The sequence below is a fragment of the Panulirus ornatus genome, chromosome 52 (assembly GCF_036320965.1).
Source record: "Panulirus ornatus isolate Po-2019 chromosome 52, ASM3632096v1, whole genome shotgun sequence".
NCBI lineage: Eukaryota > Metazoa > Arthropoda > Malacostraca > Decapoda > Palinuridae > Panulirus > Panulirus ornatus.
Window position 1 is genome coordinate 14,890,907 of NC_092275.1, and position 25,994 is coordinate 14,916,900.

Here is a 25,994-nt window from a genome sequence, read left to right on the forward strand (position 1 = left end):
CAAGCTCTCTCATCCACAACAGACTTCATACTTGCCCCTCTTTCCAAAACTCTTGAATAATATTCAACATTAATAGTAAAGATAAAGCTGAGGATGAAGCAATACAAGGATAAAAGTTGTAAGGGCCCTTACAAGATTTTGCTCTTCCTCTACATGATCAAAACTTTGATCTAAAACTTAAGTATGGATATGAAACATCCTCATTTTCCTAATATTGACAAATCACAAAAAAATAAAGCATTTATTGTGCAATGTCCAGCTAAGTACAGTAAGGAAAAATGAGTACATACAGAGTAAATATAAGACAAAGATGTGGGGATGAAGAGATTGTTTAGTAGTTACATGAACTAAATGCTATCAAAATAATGGGACCATGCAGAATGTACAATACCTTAATATGTGGTTTGGTTAAAACAAAGGGGAAGTAATCTCAAATATATGGATCAGTGAATGAACTGTTAAGTGAAATATAAATTTCACATGATGTTGCCAAAAAATGACTGGTTACTGTATACAATGGTTTCCTCCTGTATATGATAGTGGAGGAGTGAATGATAACATTACATCACTTAGTAACTTTGTATGCACAGTGAATGAATTTTGTATAACTTGTAAGTTTCAATGTTTACTTCCTACATAAACTATCAGCTACAGATAATTTACAGCATCTAGATCACCAGATGTTATTATTAATGATGTCAGGGGATGATATCAATTATGAAATCTCCCTCTTAATGTAGGATTTCGTATACATTCAAAACTTATTGTAGGGAATACAATATTGTAGCAGAGTAAAGTAAAATTTTCCATCAAATTTGCTTATCACAAGCATTTTTCTTCTACTAATGTAAATATTTGATAATTGAGATTCTACTGCACCATCCTACAGTGAGTTCTTATATACAATGTAACATACTTCTCATACGTAGTCCTGTTAGCAAAAAAATAAAACATATTATATAACTTTTTGTTTATAGTATTCATCTGATGTTTGATAATATTAAGAATATGTTCAAGTTACTATCATTAATGCCTGGAGGTATCCATGACCTTTTACAGGAAATTATCAAATAAAATAATTTTCTAAAGAAACCACAGAAGGAACATTTTGCTCAATATCAATCTTTTTTAAATCATTGTCCTTTTAAATTCTACCTTACCAGTAACGCTAATCAAATGAGTCTTTCGCAAATTAATAGTGTAGGATATATTCTTGAGAGATGCATTATCACAATATGGATGCCACAGCACCCTACCCATTTAATGGGCCTGAGTTCGAGTCCCAGACAAGGCAAGGCAGATGGGTCATAACAAACCCAACAGATATGTGTTTATGTATGTACACATACAGTGAAGACATGATACATATACTGCATAAGGTTAAGAAACAGGTCAGTGTGAGTGCAACACTCTCTGTCCATGACAAACAAACAATATTAACTGGTTAGAAAACTATGAGTTTTAAGAAATTCCATCGTATGACAGGAAAGACACTGGCCAGGACTAAGTTTTAATTTTTCTAAAATAAAAAAAAGTCTTGTTTAAGGGAAATTACATTGGACTCTTCCTGAATTCACTAGACAAGTACAAGGATTAGTAACAAGTTTCTATGCACAAAAGTTGTCAAAACTCAATATAATATACTGAGACATGAAAAATTAATTTTGAACCAAATGTCCTTCAACTCATAAGTTACCAACAGTTCTTTAGTTGACACATTTTATCATAAGACGCATCTATTTCCTTATTTGTAAATGAACAATCAATAATTACATAAATTAGAAATATACATAAATACACACTTAACTGGCTTCAATGAAACAATTACATGCTACTAATGACTTACAGTACCTCCTCAAGGGGGTCACTAGTCCATATTTTAGTCTGTTAGTACGAGGATGATGGTAGAGATAATTAGGTATTTACATCCACCACCAGAAATAATGTAGCATGTAGTAAGGTAGGATCTACGCTAATTTGGGTCAACAAGTTAGCTGCCACCACCACCAAAAACTTGGAAGGCAGCCTGATGCCTTAGGTGGGGCTTACCACTCAGATTGCCTGTGGACCGGTATTTTCTGTATCCCGCAGAGCCCCCATTGCTGTTAGAAGCATATCCTCGCCTAAGCCTAGAGCCAGCACTTTCTGAGGCCAGGCTCGGCCGTCGCGCTGCATGTACACGGTAATCCTCATCGTAATTGAGGCCGTCACCTTGGGACCCGTAAACTGTGGCATGTGGGGCATTGCCATTTGTAGCAGACATATCACCATATTTCAGTTTCTGAACTTGAAATTTAAGCTATAAAATAATTAAAATACTAAGAAGAAAATGGAGGAAGCATATACTGTTTAGATACAAAATCAGCCTGTAAAAGTAAATGGAAATATTCTCTGCTTCTTCCAATCAAAGATGTAAATGCAATTCCATAATAATACAAAACATGCGGGTCACAAAAAAATAATACATGAAGACCTACGTGATGCTTTTCTGCTGTCTCCTCGGGCGACTGAGGAGTAACCAATTACAGAAGTGGGACGTCTGCCTGTGTGGCCACGGTCCAAGGTACGGGTCGTGCTGGGATAGTCTAGTGGGTAGGGACAGAGGTGTATACACACCATAAGGCAATTGAAAAAAGGTAAAAATAACACAAAAGAAAATTGGTGCAAAGAAAGATGCTCAATCACATTTCTACCTTTCAAATCAGGAAAATTAATGAACGATTTAACCAAGACATGATATTACTGAACACTATGAGTGTGTTTTATGTATGTATGGGTGTTACCAGACTCCACAAGCCAGAGGTTACACCAAGAGTGAAAAGACACATTTGATGAGGCTGTATCACTGGGAGTACAGTCTCAAAAAAAAATTCACTCCAGTGGAGTCCATAATTTCACTTGCTGGAAGTAGTGCAGCCTGGAGTTTCAGGAGCTACTAGAAAGGCTTTGGGATTAACCGCAGGGCCCTTTCACGAAAGGGGTCCTGGGCCAATCATGAATACAATAAATATGTACAGTTTCCATAACCAGTGAATGCCAGTGCCACTTCTTAACCTTTAATGCCTCATCATCAACAGGCCTTTGGCACAGGGAAAATCTAGCACAGTGTTTGTGGAGACTCTTACCTAAGTCCTTACTGACTACTTCTATCTAATGCTCCTGCCGAATGTTCCTTTCAAATACATCTACCTAATGTTACTTTCTAATTCCTGTGCCTAAATGTTCCTACTTACTATTACCGTCTAATAATTGTAAAATTTTGCCAAAAGGCATGGCGAGTGCAGAGTGCTCACCACAGGAAAATCCAGATGCAAAGAGTGAGCGGTGTGAGTTAAGTGTTGTCAAGTTTTATGTATGACAAGGTGAGACTGTATGTTTGGATACAGAATGCCAGTAGTCCACATGTGGGTGAAGAGGAAAGAAAAGACAGCTACCCAAGTCAGAGAAGTGCAACTTGACAACCACTGAAGTGCTGGCTCATTACATAGGCATTACTAACCCTCCCAATATCAAGGTGGGTAGTACTGGTAATATACCTTCCTAGTAGTTGGCTGCCTACCAGCAACTACCTAAATGATCAATCATAGATAATGCCAAAAAAAGGGGGTCTTCAAATTTTGTTTCTTATAAAATAAAAGAAAGGAGTTACTAGATTCTGTCTGCCTGTGATTAAACCATGAGTGACAAGTTACTTCAGCAAGGCTGTATCATCACTGGCTGATGGGGACATTAGACACTGTTGCCACAGACCTACCTTCACCTAAAAACCACTCATCATCTTTTCCTTATTGCACATATTCCTCACTCTCTTGATAAATACTTTTCACAGCTGCCTGTGATTTTCACAACATATCAGTATCACATTACATAAAACATCTCAGTCAATGCAATGGTATGCTTTCTCCAGATCTATACTCATCATATACAAAATCCTTCTGCTTCTCTTACTATTTCTCAAACAAATACTTGAGAGCAAACATCTGATCCACACATCCACAAACACCCTTGAAGTCACATTGTCCTTCTCCTGTAAAATGTGAAGTGCTTGCCATCACTCTCCCACACAACTTACCAGCTACACTCGACATACTAATACCTCTGTTATTTGAACATTCACACTTGTTCCCCTTGCCTTTAAACAACAACATATATAAGAAATCCTAATTAACTAATCAACAACAATCTTATCTGCATTCTTCAGTAAAAAAAAATTCAACTGCTATTGAATCTACTCCAGCCCCCTTGCCAGATTTCATTTTAAATTAAGGCTTTCATAATAAATCAAACCACTTGCCATCACTCTCACTTTGAAGATATCCATAAGCCAAACACCTCATCCACCCTATCATCTGTCAACATACTCACTCCAGTGATAGATGATGGTGGGCAGCCAACAACCAGGAGGCATATTACCAGTACTACCTGCCTAGGAACCGGAGGGGTTAGTGACAGCTGCATAGAGCCAACCTTTCAGAGGCTGTCAAGTGCACTACTCTGTCTTTTCTTTCTGCCTCACTCACAAAAAGACTGCTGGCATTCTGTCCGCAAACACAGAATCACTCCTTGTCACATATAACACTTGACAATATATAACTCACACAGCTCATTCTTCATAACCCTATATTTTTCAGAGGTATGCACTATGCACAAGTTCTGCCTCTTGGAAAAATGGTAAGAGAAATAAATAGAAGTTGAAGGTATGAATAATGGACAGGAGCACTAAGTAGAAGTAGTATTTAGGAACATCAAGTGGGAGCATTAGGTAGATTGGAACATAAGCACGAACATTAGGGAGACGCATTATGTAGAAGTAGTCTGTAAGAGAATCAGGTAGGACCCTCTAAAAAGCCAGCACCAAAGTTGCACTCTACCAGTTGCATATTAAGGGTGAAGTGAGGCACTACAGGCTAAGAAGCAGCACTGGAGTTCACCACTTCAAGGACTCTTTTGTTGCCATGGGCACCCCTTGAGGGAGTTCCTGCAGGGAAATACATCAAAGATATGGACACTGATAGGTCTCCTCTACCCCTCTTCCATGCCTGTTACCATTTCCCCATCTGCTACCTTAACTGATGCTCCCAACTGCTCTCTTTTTCTCATACTTTCACCTCTCTCCATGACAGAAAAAAATAGGAAAACTTCAGCTTCTTAATAAAAGTAAAAAGTATAGTTCTCAAAGCAAAAGTTCATATTATAACAGAATAAAATTTGTTTCATCATGACAACACACTACTTACTGAGACAGAAAGCTCATAGTTCTCAGCAAAATGGTGCTGATCTTTTTACTTTAGTATCTGAAGCCAAAACATAGCTTCTGATATCATGGCACACATGGGTAACTTCAACAGCACACTGGTTAGAAACTGCTGGTCTGTGATGTGGAGAACTGTTTGCAGTGGATATTGAAGGTTTCCCTTTCTTTATCCAAATTTGGTGCTGATAAGTGCACAGTAGGTACTTAGTTAGTTTATGGTCTTTGCTTTTTGTGACAGGGGTAGCGAATGTTGCAAGCATGTTGTAAGTGATGTTAAGTCTGGTTGGTGCCATGGTGCTAGGTGGGAGAGGCTCATCATTCAGGGTAACGGTAAGATACAAACATCATGTGAGGGGAAAGAATCATTCTGTGCTGAGCCAGGAAATTTTCTAATTGCTAGAAGTAGTGATAAATGTTTGCTGTTGCTTGCGTAGTGCTGGGCCGGGTGTGATGTATGCATGAGATTTTCTGCATGAGGGTTAGCAGTGGGTAGAGGGATGTCCATGTGGGGTGACTCTCACATGATGATAGGTGGTTAGCAGAGGCTGGAGGGATGTTTAGCAGGAGGAGGGTGAAGAGAGCTGGAAAAAGAGGTGCTCCTTGTGGGACTCCATTGTAAAGCCTAAGGATTTTTAAGACAAAACCTTTGAGGATTACTATCTGATGGTCATCTAAGAAACTGGCCAACCATTTTCTGTCATTTATATGGGAGATGTTGTCAAGTATCTCTCAAGTGAAATTATGTCTGGGACCAGAGTTGAATGCTTGACTGATGTTTAATACCACTAGTGCTATATGGGAATATGGTTCAAGTGGGTTGAAAACCATCAAAAATGTGTTACTTATAGTTTTCATATAGTGTAGAAGTCCAGTTTGAGTCTAAAGTGCATGTTCACATACATGCACGTATGGACACACACACAAACACACAATCAAACAAACAAACACATGAACACACAGCAAAAGTTTAAAGAAAATCAGCTTGAGCATCTTTGCTTTATAGGCATAAAAACAAAACTATTTGTAATGAGGGGCAATACTGTTTCATACTAATCAGTAAGGGAATACACTCACTTAAAGCAGCTCTAAAATGGTAAAACCTGTATAGGCTTTAAAGGGGACCATTTAAAGCTAACAAACTAATCAGGTCAGGTCAACAAAATGTCAGGCAGCAACCTTCATATAATTTCAAACTGAAAGTACAGCAAATATTTTATGTAAAAATAAGTCTACATGAAACTAAACTCTAGTACATAAACTTAAAATACTATCAATAAAGAAGTTACTTTCTGGAAACTGTATTTACTTGAGAGGATGATTACCTCCAGCTAAGCTGCTGCTGGATCCACGAGAGCCAGCTGCCCGAGAGAGTGACTGTGAAGATCCCCAGCGACCACTGCTCTTCCTCATGCTGCCAGATCTGCTGCCTTCGCCTCTTCTCCCAAATTCTACAACATCACGCATAACACCACACATAAGCAACAGTGCAAGTGCACATGGCAAGCCATGCCCATATCCTCACTTTCCTCAACAATTTCTTCAAGGAAAGTATCTAATTCATTCATGTTAAGAATAAGTAATAAGGGAGAGAGCAGAATGGTGCATTTCAACTGATGATTGGGCCTTAAGCTGTTAAAGCATGGTACTCAACAGTGCCCAACAAGCTCAAGCTGATTGACACTGCTGTACATTGTCTTAAAATGAAACTTGCAGAATCAACTCAAGAGTAAAATTATTTCTCTTACATAAACAATAAAAAAATGCTCCAATTAGTTTCACTAGATTAAAGGAAATACGAATTACATCACAATGATTGACACAAGCATGCATGCATGCCAGTAAGGACATGTCTTTTGCTTTGGACTTACCCATATCTTGATCACTAAGCATCAAAGCATGTCACCAACAAACCTTACGGAGAACTACTTTAAAATGGACAAGAATCACACTGACATAAAGCTATGACTTACTACCTGCAATATTTTGTGAGCTCCCCTTCTTGTCACGGCTGGGTGTTAGTTCTCCATCTGTAGCGTCTGTTACCGAAGAGCCAGCCATAGTCTTGGGTCTAGGTCTAGTGCCTCCTGGAGGCTTATTTCTTAATCGTACTGATGATTTCCCTTGTGAAGAACTTGGAGGGTCTGGGCTCATCCCAGGTGGAGGTTCATAATAGCGACCCTAGAGATAATGAAAAATCTGTACATTTGCCTTGACACAATCTAATGAGCACATTACTGCAAGCAGGAGATAATCAGGGAAATGTTTAGATAGTATAAATCAACAAAACATCTACATACAACATGCTAAGCAAAGGTGACATAGCCAAAATGTCATGCAAAGCTGGAACGCAAAATTTCATTTATTCAAGACAATAAAAATCTTTTATACTGTGTACCAAACAAAAGTATATTATTTAGGAAGTACAAACAAAAAACAAAATACTAATAAAAAAACTATGTAAAATATTAAATATGTGATAATTTCACAACAAAATCAAACAACACAAGAACATCCTTCCCTTCTGTATTACTTTCCAAAAGAACTGGCAGTCACAGGAGCTAAAAGAAAATTTTTTTCCTCTTAGCCATATTCATCTGTTCCTAACACTACCTTACTCACATTGAAAATATCAAAAACATATGAAAGAAAATACATATCCAAAAATAAGAAAAAGCTCATATGTTCTGTGGTTTCAGTGCATTACACGTGACAGCTAGAGACTGAGTCTAAACAAATGTGGCCTTTTTTGTCTTTTCCTGGCCCAACCTCACTGAAGCAGGGGGTAGCAATGCTGTTTCCTGTGGGGTGGGGTAGTGCCAGGAATGGATGAAGGCAAGCAAGTACGAATATGTACATGTGTATATAAGCATATATTTGTGTGTGTATGTAAATCTATTTATATGTGTATGTGTTGATGTGTATATGATGTGCATGTATGGGCGTCTATGTGTATATATGTGTATCCAAGGGGATGGGCCAATCTTCATCCGTTTCCTGGCACTACCTCGGCTGCTCCATCCTCTTAACCTCCTGCCACATTGTTAAGGGTATATAGTGTGGAGGTAAGCTACTAGAAGCAGTAAAAAGTCTTTACCAAGGATGTAAGGCATGTGTACCAGAAGGAAGAGAGGAGAGTGATTGCTTCCCAGTGAAGGTTGGTCTGCGGCAGGGTGATGTCCCCATAGTTGTTTAATTTTTTATGGATGGGGTGGTTAGGGAGGTAAATGCAAAAGTTTTGGAAAGAGGGGCAAGTATGCAGTCTGTTGGGGATGAGAAGGCCTGGGAAGTGAGTCAGGGTATGAGAGGACCTGGGATGTGAGTCAGTTGTTGTTCACCAATGATACAGCTATGGTGGCTGATTCGAGTGAGATATTAGAGAAGTTGGTGAACGAGTTTGGAAATGTGTGTGATATGAGAAAGCTGAGAGTAAATGTGAAGAACTGCAAGGTTATTAGGATCAGTAGGGTTGAGGGACAAGTTAATTGGGATGTAAATTTGAATTTGAGTTAAATTGGAGGAAGTGGTGTTTCAGATATCTGGGAGTGGACTTAGCAGCAAATGGAACCATGGAAGCGGAAGTGAGTCACAGGGTTGGGGAGGGGGATAAGGTTCTGAGAGCGATGAAGAATATGTGGAAGGAGAGAATGTTATCTTGGAGAGCAAAAATGGGTATGTTTGAAGGAACAGTAGTTCCACTCTGTGACTCACTTCCACTTCCATGGTACCATACGCTGCTAAATCCACTCACAGATATCTACAACACTTCACTTCCTCCAATTTTTCTCTACTCAAACTTACATCCCAAGTAACTTGTCCCTCAACCCTACTGAACCTAATAACCTTGCTCTTATTCACATTTACTCTCAACTTTCTCCTTTCAAACACTTTTCTAAACTCAGTCACCAACCTCTGCAGTTTCTCACATGAATCAGCCACTAGAGCTGTATCATCAGCAAAAAACTGACTCGCATCCCAGGTCCTCTCATACCCAACAGACTGCATACCCTCCCTTCTCTCTCTCTCTCTCTCTCTCTCTCTCTCTCTCTCTCTCTCTCTCTCTCTCTCTCCAAAACTCTTGCATTTACCTCCCTAACCACCCTAAGGGTGAAATATGACAACTTTCCCAAATGTAAGGTTCCTTCCCATAACCATGCACAACTACAATTCATGAATGGTATTCTTGATATTCAAGCAGATTATCTGCACAACAGTGTAATACTGATGATACCTCTTTCTCTGCCTCTTCCATGGCTTTCTTGATCTTATATCTCTCTAGTATAATTTGTCGTCTTGCTTTCTCCTCCTCCTTTTTCCGTTGTTTCTCTTCTTCTTTCAACTTTTCAGCTTCTCTTTTCTCTTGTGCTTCCATCTCCTTCTTTAGTCTTGCCTCCTCCTGCTCCTGTTTGCGCTTCATAGACAGCATCATGAGCCGTTCCTTCTTCTTCTCCATCTCTGACGCAGTCGACTAGAGTGGGTAGTTACATGTCAGTTATAGGTTCCCCTTCAAAACAATGAGGAACTTCAATTCAAACAGTTACACTCCCAAGCTATTTGCAAAGGAAAAAAAATCTTGTATATCATGATTACTATCCTTCACTCAATAATAAACTGTAATACTTGCATAAAGAAACTTTTGTCCAAACATTATACTCTTTCACAAATGTAATAAAACAGAGTACTTACTACTTTATTCTGAAAAAATTCATTCTTCTACACACAAATTCAGATCCACAGATAAGAGTTAAGAAGTTGGGAAGAGAAAACACTCACAATATTCAGTGACATCACCTTTTCTTTTCTGACAGTTGTCATATGCTTAAGCACCAAAGTAATCCCTTATACTGGTGACATATAAAAGTTGAAAATAAACCATATCTAAGTTCATAACAGAAACTTTTCATTACTATATTACATAAACTGACCAGAAAAAGTAACAAATTCTTTCAGACCTTTTGCTGCATGTCCACTGAGTGCATGATTACTTCCTGTATCTTCTAGAGTACAATGGACTTGGCTACCTTGATAAGATACAAAAAGGTAACCAGGTGTGCCCTCGATCATTTGGGGACCACTTGCCACAACATACAACCAACAAAGTAGCAAACATGCAAACTCATACTAAGTCACTGAAGGCTATCAACTGAACTTTAGGATATGAAAGATAGCTTTACTGGAAGTGACCATCAGCAAAACTACAGAAGTTGGCTTTGCATGATTTCTGTGAGTGATGAATGATCATTTCAACCATTAGCCATGTGCTGGCATGGAGAACTAGGAGGAGGAACAAGTCATTAATTATAGGAGAAAAGCATTAATTAACATAAAAAGAGGACAGACCATTCACTTACCAAGAAAATACTGATAGTTATGTGTGATACTCAGTAAAAAAGTACATTTATTCAACAAGTAACATGTATACCTGTCATCTTGCACAGAATTACATGGATTCATCATAGTTTAGTGATTACAGACAGCTTTAACCCTGCTATATACTAAAAATGGGTAAATACAAAAGCATTTACAGAGGCTCCAAACAACAAATATCTTACTTAGTTTAATCAAATCAAATACAATTTTCAGTATCACTATCTATCCACCCAATCTCATTATCTGTAATCCAATTCCCATTTATATGGGCACAATACAGTGCACACAGACTTACTTCATACCATCTCTTATTTTCTCTTTCCAGTGGTTATTGTGCATATATCTCTTCACTGTGAAGTGAAGGTTCGGCACATACCTAATTTGTTGGAATTAGTTTTGCATACCTAAGGCCAACTGTGAAGCCCACACTAAGTATTTCCAATTATCACAAGAATACTTCCTACCTGACTACCCTAAGCAGCGAAAAAATTTCTTAAACAAGACAATTCATGCAATCACTGAAATATGACTTCTACATAGATACAAGTTGTTTCCATAAGAATCAATTTCTTTTTAATGGGTACAAGAGGAAATTTAATTTTCATGGGTCAGAGCAAAAAGATGATCAATTTATATAATCATACCTTCATACTGCATATCTAGAAATAAGTATAAGAAAAAAATGGAAAGTTCTTAGCTTGAGTTAAGTGTAAGCAATGTTCCCTTGTCAGAATGAGATAAGAAAAGGGTCACATCTAACAAAACTGTTGTACAATGATGTTGCTCTTCAGTTAACTGAATCATAAAAGAAAAGGTAGAGTTACTATGGTGAAAAACATTTTGAAAGCAATAATCATTGTATATCAGAATAACATAAAAGTCATTCATTGCCAAGCTTATTGATTCAAACTGCTAAAATAAGATAAAATTGTTGGCCGAGAGCAACTTCTAAAGAGTCATTCATTGCCAAGCTTATTGATTCAAACTGCTAAAATAAGATAAAATTGTTGGCCGAGAGCAACTTCTAAAGTCACCATCGTTGGGGAAAAAATGGAATTCTATCTCTGAATGATAAAATCACGATTCATTGCAAAACATTACTACAAGCTGTCCCTAGATTATGAGTAAATTTTCAGCTGAGAGCAAACTTTACCTCAGATAAAATGACCAGTAATCATAACATTAATCCATTAAATTCATTTATCAAAACTGACCTTACAAACTGATCCTTAACTAAGTATGCAACATAAAATCAATCCTTGACCTATGTATGATCTAGCATACATTCATTCATGGAAACACAATTTGTGATTTTACGTGTGCATATTACCATCTCAAGGACTTATTACTTGACAGCTGGAATACTTTATAAAATTTAAATTTTCAAGAGACATTCTTATAACATTTTCATAAATGAATTGTCTGGCCACCAGCTGTTAACAATGAGGGATGTAATCCAGCTGTTAAAGATGTGATGTAATGAATATGAAGTAACTCAGGATATTTGAGATCACTTTTCACAAGTGCAATTATGCCAACATTTTTCTCAACAACTGCAGGTATCTAATTAGTTGCAACACTGAAAAAGAGTTTTTTAAATGGTATACCCAGAGTTTCATCAAGTGCACTGTTTATATCTTATTTGTACTAAGGCTAACATATTTTCTTTCTCATTCATATTCAAGGGAACCTAATGAAAAAATACTGCCACTTGTGGGTTGTCTTGTACATCTGTAGATTCATCAAGAGCTAAGCTGAATACTTTAATTTTCTTTGCAAAAATCTGACTTAAAAAGATCACACCTAAAATATCAATCACTCATGTCCTTGTTTTATGAAAGTTGACAACAAATCAATAAAAATTTACTAAAATTACTGAAAACTGCTAAAAGTACAAGCTCATGAGCTATGAGAAAATGTAAAGTCACACAGTGATTATGGTATTGATGGTGGTGACTTAAGATAGGTGGTGGTGGTACAGACCACTATGCAAAATTTTCGTGACTTTGAATTCTATTGTCACACATCCCTACTTTTATTTTCAGCTTCAAATAGAGTCAATATGATATATAAGAGACAACATGCTGTCATCAGGCTGAAGCAAGGCATATGAAGTTGTCAAGATAAACAACAGAATAGTCTGTGGGTCTTGGCTAAGGAGGGTAAGACACTGGTTTCAGTGCATTATACATGACAACTAGAGAGAGAATGCATGATTATGAGCTTGATGTTCCAATAACCTGATACTATTTTCTTTAAGGTAGAGTTGGGCTGACAACACTGCCAACCTCGCATTAATGCCACCTAAACAAATATCAAACAAGTCAAAATTAAGAAAATGACCACTGCTCCCCTAAACTACAAGAAGACAGTATTTTTTTCTTTTAAAGCCTCTAGTCAAGGATTAAATTCCTCATCATGGCCAAGTTTGAGGACTGAAACAGAAAAGGAGAACAATCTAAGAGGTGGAAAAACCTGCTTTTTCAAAACCAAGTTGGTTGTAGTTATCAGGAAAAACATAATTCAACATGTTAAGAAACACAGTGTGTTGACAGGGTTTAAAATGAGAAAAGAATAGGTGTACATTGTATATTTAGCAAATTTGAAGACTAGCTCAGGTTTTAATGAGAAGTTTGAGCATAACACTAAGACACTCCTAAGTCTGGATAGTTGTACTTCCTTGTGACAGAGGATATATATATATATATTCTTTTCTTTCTTTCATACTATTCGCCATTTCCCGCGTTAGCGAGGTAGCGTTAAGAACAGAGGAGTGGGCCTTTGAGGGAATATCCTCTTCTGGCCCCATTCTCTGTTCCTTCTTTGGGGGAAAAAAAACAAACAAGAGGGGAGGATTTCCAGGCCCCCCGCTCCCTTCCCTTTTAGTCGCCTTCTACGACACGCGGGTAATACATGGGAAGTATTCTTTCTCCCCTATCCCCAGGGATAATATATATATATTTTTTTTTCTTTTTGCTTTGTCGCTGTCTCCCGCGTTTGCAAGGTAGCGCAAGGAAACAGACGAAAGAAATGGCCCAACCCACCCCCATACACATGTATATACATATGTCCACACACGCAAATATACATACCTACACAGCTTTCCATGGTTTACCCCAGACGCTTCACATGCCCTGATTCAATCCACTGACAGCACGTCAACCCCGGTATACCACATCGATCCAATTCACTCTATTCCTTGCCCTCCTTTCACCCTCCTGCATGTTCAGGCCCCGATCACACAAAATCTTTTTCACTCCATCTTTCCACCTCCAATTTGGTCTCCCACTTCTCCTCGTTCCCTCCACCTCCGACACATATATCCTCTTGGTCAATCTTTCCTCACTCATTCTCTCCATGTGCCCAAACCATTTCAAAACACCCTCTTCTGCTCTCTCAACCACGCTCTTTTTATTTCCATACATCTCTCTTACCCTTACGTTACTTACTCGATCAAACCACCTCACACCACACATTGTCCTCAAACATCTCATTTCCAGCACATCCATCCTCCTGTGCACAACTCTATCCATAGGCCACGCCTCGCAAACATACAACATTGTTGGAACCACTATTCCTTCAAACATACCCATTTTTGCTTTCCGAGATAATGTTCTCGACTTCCACACATTCTTCAAGGCTCCCAGAATTTTCGCCCCCTCTCCCACCCTATGATCCACTTCCGCTTCCATGGTTCCATCCACTGCCAGATCCACTCCCAGATATCTAAAACACTTTACTTCCTCCAGTTTTTCTCCATTCAAACTTATCTCCCAATTGACTTGACCCTCAACCCTACTGTACCTAATAACCTTGCTCTTATTCACATTTACTCTTAACTTTCTTCTTTCACACACTTTAACAAACTCAGTCACCAGCTTCTGCAGTTTCTCACATGAATCAGCCACCAGCGCTGTATCATCAGCGAACAACAACTGACTCACTTCCCAAGCTCTCTCATCCCCAACAGACTTCATACTTGCCCCTCTTTCCAAAACTCTTGCATTCACCTCCCTAACAACCCCATCCATAAACAAATTAAACAACCATGGAGACATCACACACACACACACACACACATATATATATATATATATATATATATATATATATTTTTTTTTTTTGCTTTGTCGCTGTCTCCCGCGTTTGCGAGGTAGCGCAAGGAAACAGACGAAAGAAATGGCCCAACCCACCCCCATGCACATGTATATACACACACACGTCCACACACGCAAATATACATACCTATACATCTCAATGTACACATATATATACACACACAGACACATACATATATACCCATGCACACAATTCACACTGTCTGCCTTTATTCATTCCCATCGCCACCTCGCCACACATGGAATACCATCCCCCTCCCCCCTCATGTGTGCGAGGTAGCGCTAGGAAAAGACAACAAAGGCCCCATTCGTTCACACTCAGTCTCTAGCTGTCATGCAATAATGCCTGAAACCACAGCTCCCTATCCACATCCAGGCCCCACACAACTTTCCATGGTTTACCCCAGACGCTTCACATGCCCTGATTCAATCCACTGACCGCACGTCAACCCCGGTATACCACATCAATCCAATTCACTCTATTCCTTGCCCTCCTTTCACCCTCCTGCATGTTCAGGCCCCGATCACACAAAATCTTTTTCACTCCATCTTTCCACCTCCAATTTGGTCTCCCACTTCTCCTCGATCCCTCCACCTCTGACACATATATCCTCTTGGTCAATCTTTCCTCACTCATTCTCTTCATGTGCCCAAACCATTTCAAAACACCCTCTTCTGCTCTCTCAACCACGCTCTTTTTATTTCCACACATCTCTCTTACCCTTACATTACTTACTCGATCAAACCACCTCACACTACACATTGTCCTCAAACATCTCATTTCCAGCACATCCACCCTCCTGAGTGGGAGATGTATAAAAGAAAGAGACAGGAGGTCAAGAGAAAGGTGCAAGAGGTGAAAAAGAGGGCAAATGAGAGTTGGGGTGAGAGAGTATCATTAAATTCTAGGGAGAATAAAAAGATGTTCTGGAAGGAGGGAAATAAAGTGTGTAAGACAAGGGAGCAAATGGGAACTTCAGTGAAGGGCGCAAATGGGGAGGTGATAGCAAGTAGTGGTGATGTGAGAAGGAGATGGAGTGAGTATTTTGAAGGTTTGTTGAATGTGTTTGATGATAGAGTGGCAGATATAGTGTGTTTTGGTCGAGGTGGTGTGCAAAGTGAGAGGGTTAGGGAAAATGATTTGGTAAACAGAGAAGAGGTAGTAAAAGCTTTGCGGAAGATGAAAGCCGGCAAGGCAGCAGGTTTGGATGGTATTGCATTGGAATTTATTAAAAAAGGGGGTGACTGTATTATTGACTGGTTGGTAAGGTTATTTAATGTATGTATGACTCATGGTGAGGTGCCTGAGGATTGGCGGAATGCGTGCATAGTGCCATTGTACAAAGGCAAAGGGGATAAGAGTGAGTGCTCAAATTACAGAGGTATAAGTTTGTTGAGTATTCCTGGTAAATTATATGGGAGGGTATTGATTGAGAGGGTGAAGGCATGTACAGAGCATCAGATTGGGGAAGAGCAGTGTGGTTTCAGAAGTGGTAGATGATGTGTGGATCAGGTGTTTGCTTTGAAGAATGTATGTGAGAAATACTTAGAAAAGCAAATGGATTTGTAGAGTTGATAGAGATGCTCTGTGGAAGGTATTAAGAATATATGGTGTGGGAGGCAAGTTGTTAGAAGCAGTGAAAAGTTTTTATCGAGGATGTAAGGCATGTGTACGTGTAGGAAGAGAGGAAAGTGATTGGTTCTCAGTGAATGTAGATTTGCGGCAGGGGTGTGTGATGTCTCCATGGTTGTTTAATTTGTTTATGGATGGGGTTGTTAGGGAGGTGAATGCAAGAGTTTTGGAAAGAGGGGCAAGTATGAAGTCTGTTGGGGATGAGAGAGCTTGGGAAGTGAGTCAGTTGTTGTTCGCTGATGATACAGCGCTGGTGGCTGATTCATGTGAGAAACTGCAGAAGCTGGTGACTTGAGTTTGGTAAAGTGTGTGAAAGAAGAAAGTTAAGAGTAAATGTGAATAAGAGCAAGGTTATTAGGTACAGTAGGGGTGAGGGTCAAGTCAATTGGGAGATAAGTTTGAATGGAGAAAAACTGGAGGAAGTAAAGTGTTTTAGATATCTGGGAGTGGATCTGGCAGCGGATGGAACCGTGGAAGCGGAAGTGGATCATAGGGTGGGGGAGGGGGCGAAAATCCTGGAAGCCTTGAAGAATGTGTGGAAGTCGAGGACATTATCTCGGAAAGCAAAAATGGGTATGTTTGAAGGAATAGTGGTTCCAACAATGTTGTATGGTTGCAAGGCGTGGGCTATGGATAGAGTTGTGCGCAGGAGGATGGATGTACTGGAAATGAGATGTTTGAGGACAATGTGTGGTGTGAGGTGGTTTGATCGAGTAAGTAACGTAAGGGTAAGAGAGATGTGTGGAAATAAAAAGAGCGTGGTTGAGAGAGCAGAAGAGGGTGTTTTGAAATGGTTTGGGCACATGGAGAGAATGAGTGAGGAAAGATTGACCAAGAGGATATATGTGTCAGAGGTGGAGGGAACGAGGAGAAGTGGGAGACCAAATTGGAGGTGGAAAGATGGAGTGAAAAAGATTTTGTGTGATTGGGGCCTGAACATGCAGGAGGGTGAAAGGAGGGCAAGGAATAGAGTGAATTGGATCGATGTGGTATACCGGGGTTGACATGCTGTCAGTGGATTGAATCAGGGCATGTGAAGCGTCTGGGGTAAACCATGGAAAGCTGTGTAGGTATGTATATTTGCGTGTGTGGACGTATGTATATACATGTGTATGGGGGTGGGTTGGGCCATTTCTTTCGTCTGTTTCCTTGCGCTACCTCGCAAACGCGGGAGACAGCAAAAAAAAAAAAAAAAAAAAAAAAAAATATATATATATATATATATATATATATATATATATATATATATATATATATATATATATACAAAACACAAGCCTAGTTTAAAACAGCAGATTCTTGTTCATTAGTCTAGTCACCAATGAGTAAATTGCTTATCACCTGCTTCACCTAGGAAGTCATCCATTTAAATTTTTCAAGGTGAATCAGTTTCCTGTTGCACATCCTTCAAAATTTTGACTAACATTATTTCACACTCTAAACAAAATCTTTATCAACTTTATACATACACATATTCAACCATTATTAAAAGAGTCCACCAGACACTAACAATGCAGATATTGAGAGCTTTGAATGTATATAACATTTTCTCTGGTACAGTATAAAAACTTGATCAGCTGGCAATTAAGCCTTGAGGCTAACTAATAATGGACTCCTTATTGTTGGTCTAACTGAAGGATGAGAGCTATCATTCGTATTTCTTTTAATCTGTACCACATTCTTAGAGTGTTCAATCAGCCCAATTATGGCCTTAAAAAAAGGTGTCATTCATATCATACTATTTCAGTAGACTGACAAAAACCAGCAGTTAAATTCTGAAATTGTTTATCTACTTCAAAAGTATTCTCATCATACAAAAATAAATAACAGGAGTAAGAAACATTGCTTTATTATAAGCTGGGTTCCTCTATGCTACTAGTGTTAGACTGTAATACTCACACGCTCACTGTTGACTAAGTCTTCCCCAATGACTAAGGCCATGCCAGCAGTGGGTTCTGTTAGTTGGCTCTTACTGGAATATGGAGTCATTTCCTCTAGAGGCACCTCAGAATGAGGTTCATGCTCCTCTTCCCGTTCAGTCTCCAAGGGAGAGTTATGGGAAAGCCCATTGGTTTGGGGTGAGAGATAGCCACTCTTCAAGTTTGATCGGTGACTACTGAGGGTAAAAGGTGATTGGGCCATGCTGGGGCTATGGGTTTGTGTCATGCTGCCACGCTGAGGATCAAACGAACCATTGGAGGTCCGACTGGGTCGGTCCTGAATGGGCACACACACATGCATTAATGCAAACAAAAATGAAGTTAGGGTGACACATCTATGAAACAAAACCTTAGGAGCTTCTTTATAGAATATGCCACAAAACACACAGCAGTAACTGAACAAAATGACTACCAATTATATTCAATATAATAAATATCTATTCATATTAAGTGGTGAAAGACAATGAAGCAGACTTAACCATTAAAAGACCATGACCATACTTTTATGATTTTTTGTGGGGATCCTATCTCTGCTTTTATGGGTTGCCTCTTCCTGCACTCATTTAAATGGTAGATGTGCAATGTCAGTTTGCAACAATAATCAGCAAAGGAAAAAAATCCTAGAGTAACAGTTACCTACATGATACAATGGGACAAAATACCTGACCCTATTAGGAACCAAAACATACATACTTATAGAGGATCACTTTTCCTGAGGTCACTTATATTGGAAGGCACGCTTTATGTTGAGAGGCTTTTGTCAAAAGCAATTACAACTGGCACTGGGAAGGCATCCTGGAGTGCTTGTTTCCAATATCCACACCGAGGGAAGATATAACATTGATATGCATTTCAGATATAAGTATCTGTAAAGACTATTATTTCCGATCAATTCATAAGACTAATATACTTTCTTTCATTCTTTGGTAAAAACTCAGCCCTTGAGGATCCCCCTAAATTTTCAGGGTTTGGTCTTTTAAGGGTTAAAGGGGTCTTGTACATTTGTTGCTAGACTCAACAAAATGCATATATATCTCATAGGTTATTATATGTTCAGTACTTACAGGTACAACTGGAAGATCTTCTCTGCTGGGCGTTGTTGCTGGAGTTGAAGGACTGGAATTTTTACGATACATTTTCTTGTTCCTTAACTGGGGTTTCGGTTTTCTTGGGCCACTATCACTATCAAAAGATATGTAAAACCCTTTATCACCTTTAGGGCCCTCTTGTAGAGGCTCTGCCTTAATAACTAATTCATCCTCATCATCATCAAGCCCACCAGAATCCTGATGATAAGGTGGAGTCCGAGACCGCTGTGGTGGAGCAGGTTGGGGTAAGTCTACATCATCATACACTGGTGTGCCCTTCTTTGTTGGAACTCTAAAAGTTTTGACCCCTAAACTAGGTCTAGTTGGTGAGCCTGGTTCATGAGATATTCGATAAGTTTTACTGCCTGAAGTAATAGATAACCTCTTAAATCTATCACTGATATTATCTTTCTGATTTTCACTGTGCTGCTGATCTGTAGAATTTATAAATGATACATTTTGTGGCTCCATATCATCAGGTGGTGGAGCAGCCACAGGCGCATGGGAAACAGATGCTTGTCGAGTAGGACTGGGGGACTTCTGCTGGCGCTGGGGTACTTGTCTACTTGGAGAGGACTGGGCACTGGATCTTAGGCTGCCTGGACCACGACTCTCCCCACCAGGACCCCAACCATCTGCACCCGTGCTTTCACTATGCAATCTAAATGGTGGTGTCTGACCCATTTGTCTTTGTTGATCACCTGAGACAAATGACAATATAAGTAAGAATCATGCATCTACAATGACCTTTCCTGGTAAATAGTAGGATACCTACTATACCATCAATTTGACATATCTAACTATATCCTTCAAGTAACACCAATTTCTTAAGTGTACTCCTTTAATCTGTTCTTCCACATTGCCATCAGTTCTAATCTATAAATATTTCCTTTTCCTCATATAAATACTCAAGTCATTAACTCATCCTCATATTATTCTAGCACTTACTATCATCAACCTCTACCTTCACAAAAAACTATCTTCCCCTGCTTCATCATCCATAACTTTAACAACTATGAGTATTTTGACATTCTGCAAGCCATTCTACCGCAGCAATTCCTTGTACCTATAGCACCTCATTATTACCTGTTATTGCTTACCTATTTGCACCTTTCACTGATCTTACCATTTGTTCTCTTGTTTTTCATACACTATTAACCAAAACCCGAGTGAAAATCACTTTAATCCATATCATACATCCTTAAATCATTAAAAGATCCAAAGTATCACACTTACTGGAACCATATGTTTGTGCGCTGGGAGGATACCCTCTGAACTGGTGTTCAGGACTATAATAGCCTTGCCCATTCTGGTACATGGCCTGAGGAGGTAGGGACTGTGTTTGGCCATGAAGCATGAAGCCATGACTTGTGTTGCCCACCTGAGGCTGTGTGTTCATCTGGCTTAGAGGAGGCACTTGAGCTGGGTGGTTCATCTGGTAGCCAGAATAGTAGTTTGGATGTTGACCAGCCATCATGTAGTCAGTCTGAGGCATCATAGGCCTGTACACAAAAAAAAATGTATGTTATGATAAAACAGTTTTCAATGATTTTCCATGGAATCATGAATATGTAGACCAGACAACTTACTCAAAGGCAGTGAATCCAAACCATGAGTACTAGGATGTCTAACTACAAAAAATAGGAAGACGACCTCTCAATCTAGTGGCTAGTTACTGCAACCCTTCAATCATAAGAAAACAGAAACTCGGTATAACTTACCAATAATAACTCCCCTTCCCTAGCTGTGATCCTAATTGATATGTACTAAAAAAAAATGTTAGCTCTCACTTTTCAGCATGCTGAGCATTACCTAAACCTATGTACTCAGGGTTACATGTGTTTTGTAGGAGAGTGGAAAATCCTAAAACAGTTCATAAATGTGACTTGAGTTGTGAATACAATGAGCCATAATCATACAGTGACCCTGTCAAAATAAATGGGAGTGGCCATTATTCCCTGTGACAATAATTCTATCAATATTTCAAGGGAGGCTGAAGAAATTATGACGAAAACCTTTACAATATAGACTACATAAACGTTATCCTCCAGTAAACAAGCACTGTAACCCAAATAGATCCAATTTATTCAAATGAAAAATCATTCTTTATGTTATGCTTTTATTGCCACACTGGATGTCTCCCTGTTTTGCAATCAGATTATTGTTTTTCTTCCCATGGTTTATTATGTCTGATGAATACTTTATTGAATTCTACTTTGTTTTCAAGTTTCTTACTTACCTAAGTACCTCCTCGCTGGTTAACTCGGACTGAATATAACCATGACTGGTAATCCCCTGAAAGTCTTTATATTCACTTATTCTCCTCCTCTATCACAAAACTGCATCCATCAGCTCTAGGGCCAATATTGTTTCTTCAATTAGCATTCCTTTTTTCTCTAACCTTTCCTAATTGTCTGAGATTTGATCTTCCAGTACAAAAATCAGTGATTTATGTATATCAACCTACTGCTTTACCTATCTTTCTAATTTAGGTGTCACACACACTTTTCAGCCACATTTTCAACCTACATCTCTGGCTCTCATTTATATCTCCCTTTTTTGCTAAAAAAAAAACACTGATCCTGTATGTTCTGCACTTCTCTAAATCTTCCATCTAATATATTAGGCCATAAATTTCCCAGACATGTTTCAAACAGCACTTATCATTCTTTCTACAGCTTCACTTATATGCCAGTGTACCTCTGTTTCAATGTTCCAAGGTCTCATTTCCACTACATCTGTCTTCATGTTTTAAGTCAGCTGATCAGCCCAAGAAATTACTCCTGCTCCCCCTCCCCACCCATTATTTTCAATAGCATCTGTACTCAGTACAGTGCCACTCATATGTGGTACAGTCAATACAGTCCTCCTCACTCTTTACCTCTTTCATGACCTTAGCAGCATCCACACAAATATTTGTCAGAATCTAAACCTTCTGGCAGTCAGTCACAGAGCACAGTAAGATAATGGTCCTGGGAACAAGCCCTGCAGCTCATCACTCGACTAGTGACTCCAACACACGTAAGATGGCTTCTTTATCTTGCAGTCTTTGTCCCCTTCCATTAGGATAATCTTTTATCTATAGAGGGAGTCTCCTCATTCCTACCAGAAATCCAGCTTCTTTAACAGCCTATGTGGCACAGTGTCAAAGGCTTTCTGGCAGCCCACATACAAATGATCTACCCCACTTTCTCATCTAAAATGGACCTCTCTCTCTCACACAGTGGTCTCAGAAGTTCATTACCCACAACTTACTTCCCTAATCAGCCTCATAAGCAGTATAGTGTCAAAAAGGCTTTCTAGCAGTCGATACAAATTATCCATCCAACTTTCTCTGTCTAAAATGGACATCACTCTCACATAAGTCAAAGAGGTTCATTACCCACAATTCAATTTCCCTAAATCTCTTTGATCCCTCAATCAGGTACTCTCTCCTTTGTATGCAGTCATCCATTTGCTTTCTGATTACCTTTTCCAATATTTCACAGACCACACTCATCAGAGAGACTGGTCTGTAATCATATATAACAGGTATCTTTCCATTGTCCTTTCTTAAAACAGGTGTAACATCTCCCCTCTCCTAATCCCTTTGCACTTCACCTTACTCTTGTACCATCTTCAATATTTCAAGAAGCTTGTCAAGTGTATCTGCACTATTCTTCATTACACACTAATAAGTTACAAAAAGATGACTTTTATTAATAGTTTGTTGACACCTTTTATAGACAACTTAGATTGTGCTTGCATATCTTTACTTCATCCTTAAAAATTCTTCCCTCTGAATCCCCAAGCATCATTAACTGATCTTCAACTGAAAATTCACCTCTGGCAAATCTATGTTACATTTTTGGATTATCTCCAGCCTTGTTCACATATTCTTTTTCAAGTTTCCTTGTTTCTTCTTTCATTTGCTAATATACTTTTACCTTACTCTCTTGTACCTGTCCATAGCTGCATTACTACCATTATCTTTTCAACAGTGTATTGCGAAGCTCTTTCATTTTGTGATAAGTTTACTGAACCTTGCCTCTTTCTTTTTTTACCTTCCCTCTGTACTTGAAGCTAAAGGTAACCATCTTCTTCCTCCATCACAGTAACTTTTACAGTCTCCCTCAACATTTCCCAATTTATGCTCTCATAGGAATTATTTGGCTCTGCAAAGTTTCCATGATTATATCTCTTTCAGTCTGGTTTCTTTTCTGTTCTTTGTATGTCCTCATTTATCACATAAACTCTAGCATCAAGTGATAATTTTTTTCTGGATTTTGTATCATATAAATTTGAAATTTCCATGCTACACAATACAAATACAAAAATCAAAATGATGTGTATCAGTCCCTCTGATGCTAGCGTGCTCAGTGACATACTGAGATGGGAAATCTTCCTTTATCCATGAGAACCTAAATTACCCAAGTCTGTTTTTTAACCATATCTGAGGAGTGCATGTTTTACTTCTTTATGCTTCATCCCCCTTGTTTCTTTCTTCTAGATCATTCAATTTCTTTAGTGGATTAAAAATTATCAGCAACACTATGCAATATATATAATAAATCCTTGTATTATGTATCATCTGAATATACCATTCTCCAATATTCCCGAAACTTCAGGTTGTACCTTATCCTCCTCCTCCTTCGTCTGCCTTTTTTCTCCCTTTCTATCATATATCCCTCTAACAATATCAAATCTGTTCTCCCTTATCTGGTCCCTAAACTCAAGCTCTTTTACTAATTCATGTACATTCACATAAATATTTTCAGTCTCAAAATATCAGATTCAGACAAAATATTTAGACATTCCTGAAACTCGCTTTAATACTTTAGGGGCTTTTCCACCTTCAACCTTCTTTTAATGAAACTTGTTTTTGCCTTTTATCTGTATTCTCTACTTCTCTCTCTCTCTCTCTCTCTCTCTCTCTCTCTGTGAGGGTGCTTGTCTGCCTGAATGTGCATATAATTACCTATTATGATCAACCATTCATACTACACTGGGAGGTAGTTTTACACTAATGGGGCACTATCTCAAACATTCTTAATCGTACAAATATTTTAATTTCTGTATGCTGTCTGCATTAACCATGTCTTCATTCACCCTTCTTGTACTATACAAGTAATTCTTCACGTCTTTCTTAAGTTTCTATCTTAATTCCATCTTTCTTAAGTTTCTATCTTAATTCTATGCTATACATTCTATTTGGTCTATACCTATATCTCTTGAAGAACCCTTGAATGTCTACATCATCATTTCATTTTGAATCTATTTCAAAGGTTGTGATCGGTTACTCCTACTCTTTTCTTTTCCAATGTGGGCAAAATTAAGGCCTCTAGCCTCTCCTTATAAATCTCTCTCTCAATTCCAGAACCATTTTTTTGTTGCTTTCTTCTGTACCTTTTCTATTTACTCTTTTTGCTTCTTTAGTTGTAGTGACCAAAGCTGAGAAGCATATTCAAATTTTGGCCTATAAAATATGAATGGCTTGCTGAATATTTCTTTATCCATAAACTTGAATGCTATCATATCATTTGCTAGCTACCAGTCAGTATCCTTATCTATTCCTCCTTTGGTGGGACTCAGGCTACAGGTTTGGGATACTGTCAACTCCCAAACATTTTTCACACACATACATAAGCATTCTTTTGCTGTAACCTATCCTCATAACTGTACATTTATTCAGGTTGAACCTCATCAGCCATGTTTCAGACCAACTTTGGAATCTGTCAAGGTGCCCATTATAAGATGATGCAATCCTCTTAGCTTTTACCTTCCCTTCCTTCATCTGTGAACATATTCTTGTATTAGTCCATACCTTCATACATGTCATTTACAGGGATCAAAAAGAGTTATGGTCCCAGAACAGAACCCTCCGGCATTCCACTGGTGACATAAACATATCTTCAAAAGGCAACTCTGATATGGATCCTATGTTCCTCCCCATAGGATGACATATCCATTGAAGGAGTCTCCCTTAATCTTAACAAGTAATCCAGCTTTCTAATAAGCCTCCCATGTAGTACAGTAATAATCAACCAAGTCTTCTCTTCTGTCCAATGACAAGCTTATTCCCTAATAGTAAACTTAAATGTTTGTCACACATGAACTTTCCCTTAAAGCATATCATCCCTCACTTACATAGTTTATTCTCTGCAGACCACACTCTTCAGAGAAAATCACCTGCAGTTCAATGCCTCCTTTCTTTTAGATAGGGTATGATGTGTGCCCATTTCCACTCCACTGGCAATTTACCAGTTTCAAGTAACATCTTTAACAACACTGCCGGCAGTTTTTCAAGTGTATCTACAAACATCAATACATATGGAGAAAATTCATCACGACCATTAGCATTTAGTTTTCTCAACTTCTTTCTCCAATACTGCAAAATTTTCTGAAACCTCCTTCCATTCAATCTCATTAGTGTCAAGGCTTCTTTGTCTTCCACTGAAAACAAATTAGGATTTGTTATTCAGTTTCTCACATATCCTTACATCATCCTTTCCATTCTTTCCTCATCATCCCTGCTGCTCTATAACTTATATTCTATTCCTGGTAAATTTATGAAAATCTTTGGCTTTTCTCTTATCCACAAAATTACTTTCAATG

At 38.6% G+C, this 25,994-nt stretch overlaps 1 protein-coding gene across 1 annotated transcript in view; it reads right to left on the reverse strand.

Moving 5' to 3' along the window:
* The window catches only part of Patronin (calmodulin-regulated spectrin-associated protein patronin), a 216,667-nt gene that overhangs the window by 16,339 nt on the left and 174,334 nt on the right, over nt 1–25,994 (reverse strand). Inside the window, 8 exon segments of the mRNA XM_071692291.1 lie at nt 2,050–2,286; nt 2,478–2,585; nt 6,577–6,702; nt 7,228–7,432; nt 9,483–9,719; nt 18,272–18,589; nt 19,377–20,101; nt 20,637–20,902. Of these exon segments, the coding sequence (XP_071548392.1) occupies nt 2,050–2,286; nt 2,478–2,585; nt 6,577–6,702; nt 7,228–7,432; nt 9,483–9,719; nt 18,272–18,589; nt 19,377–20,101; nt 20,637–20,902 (2,222 nt within the window).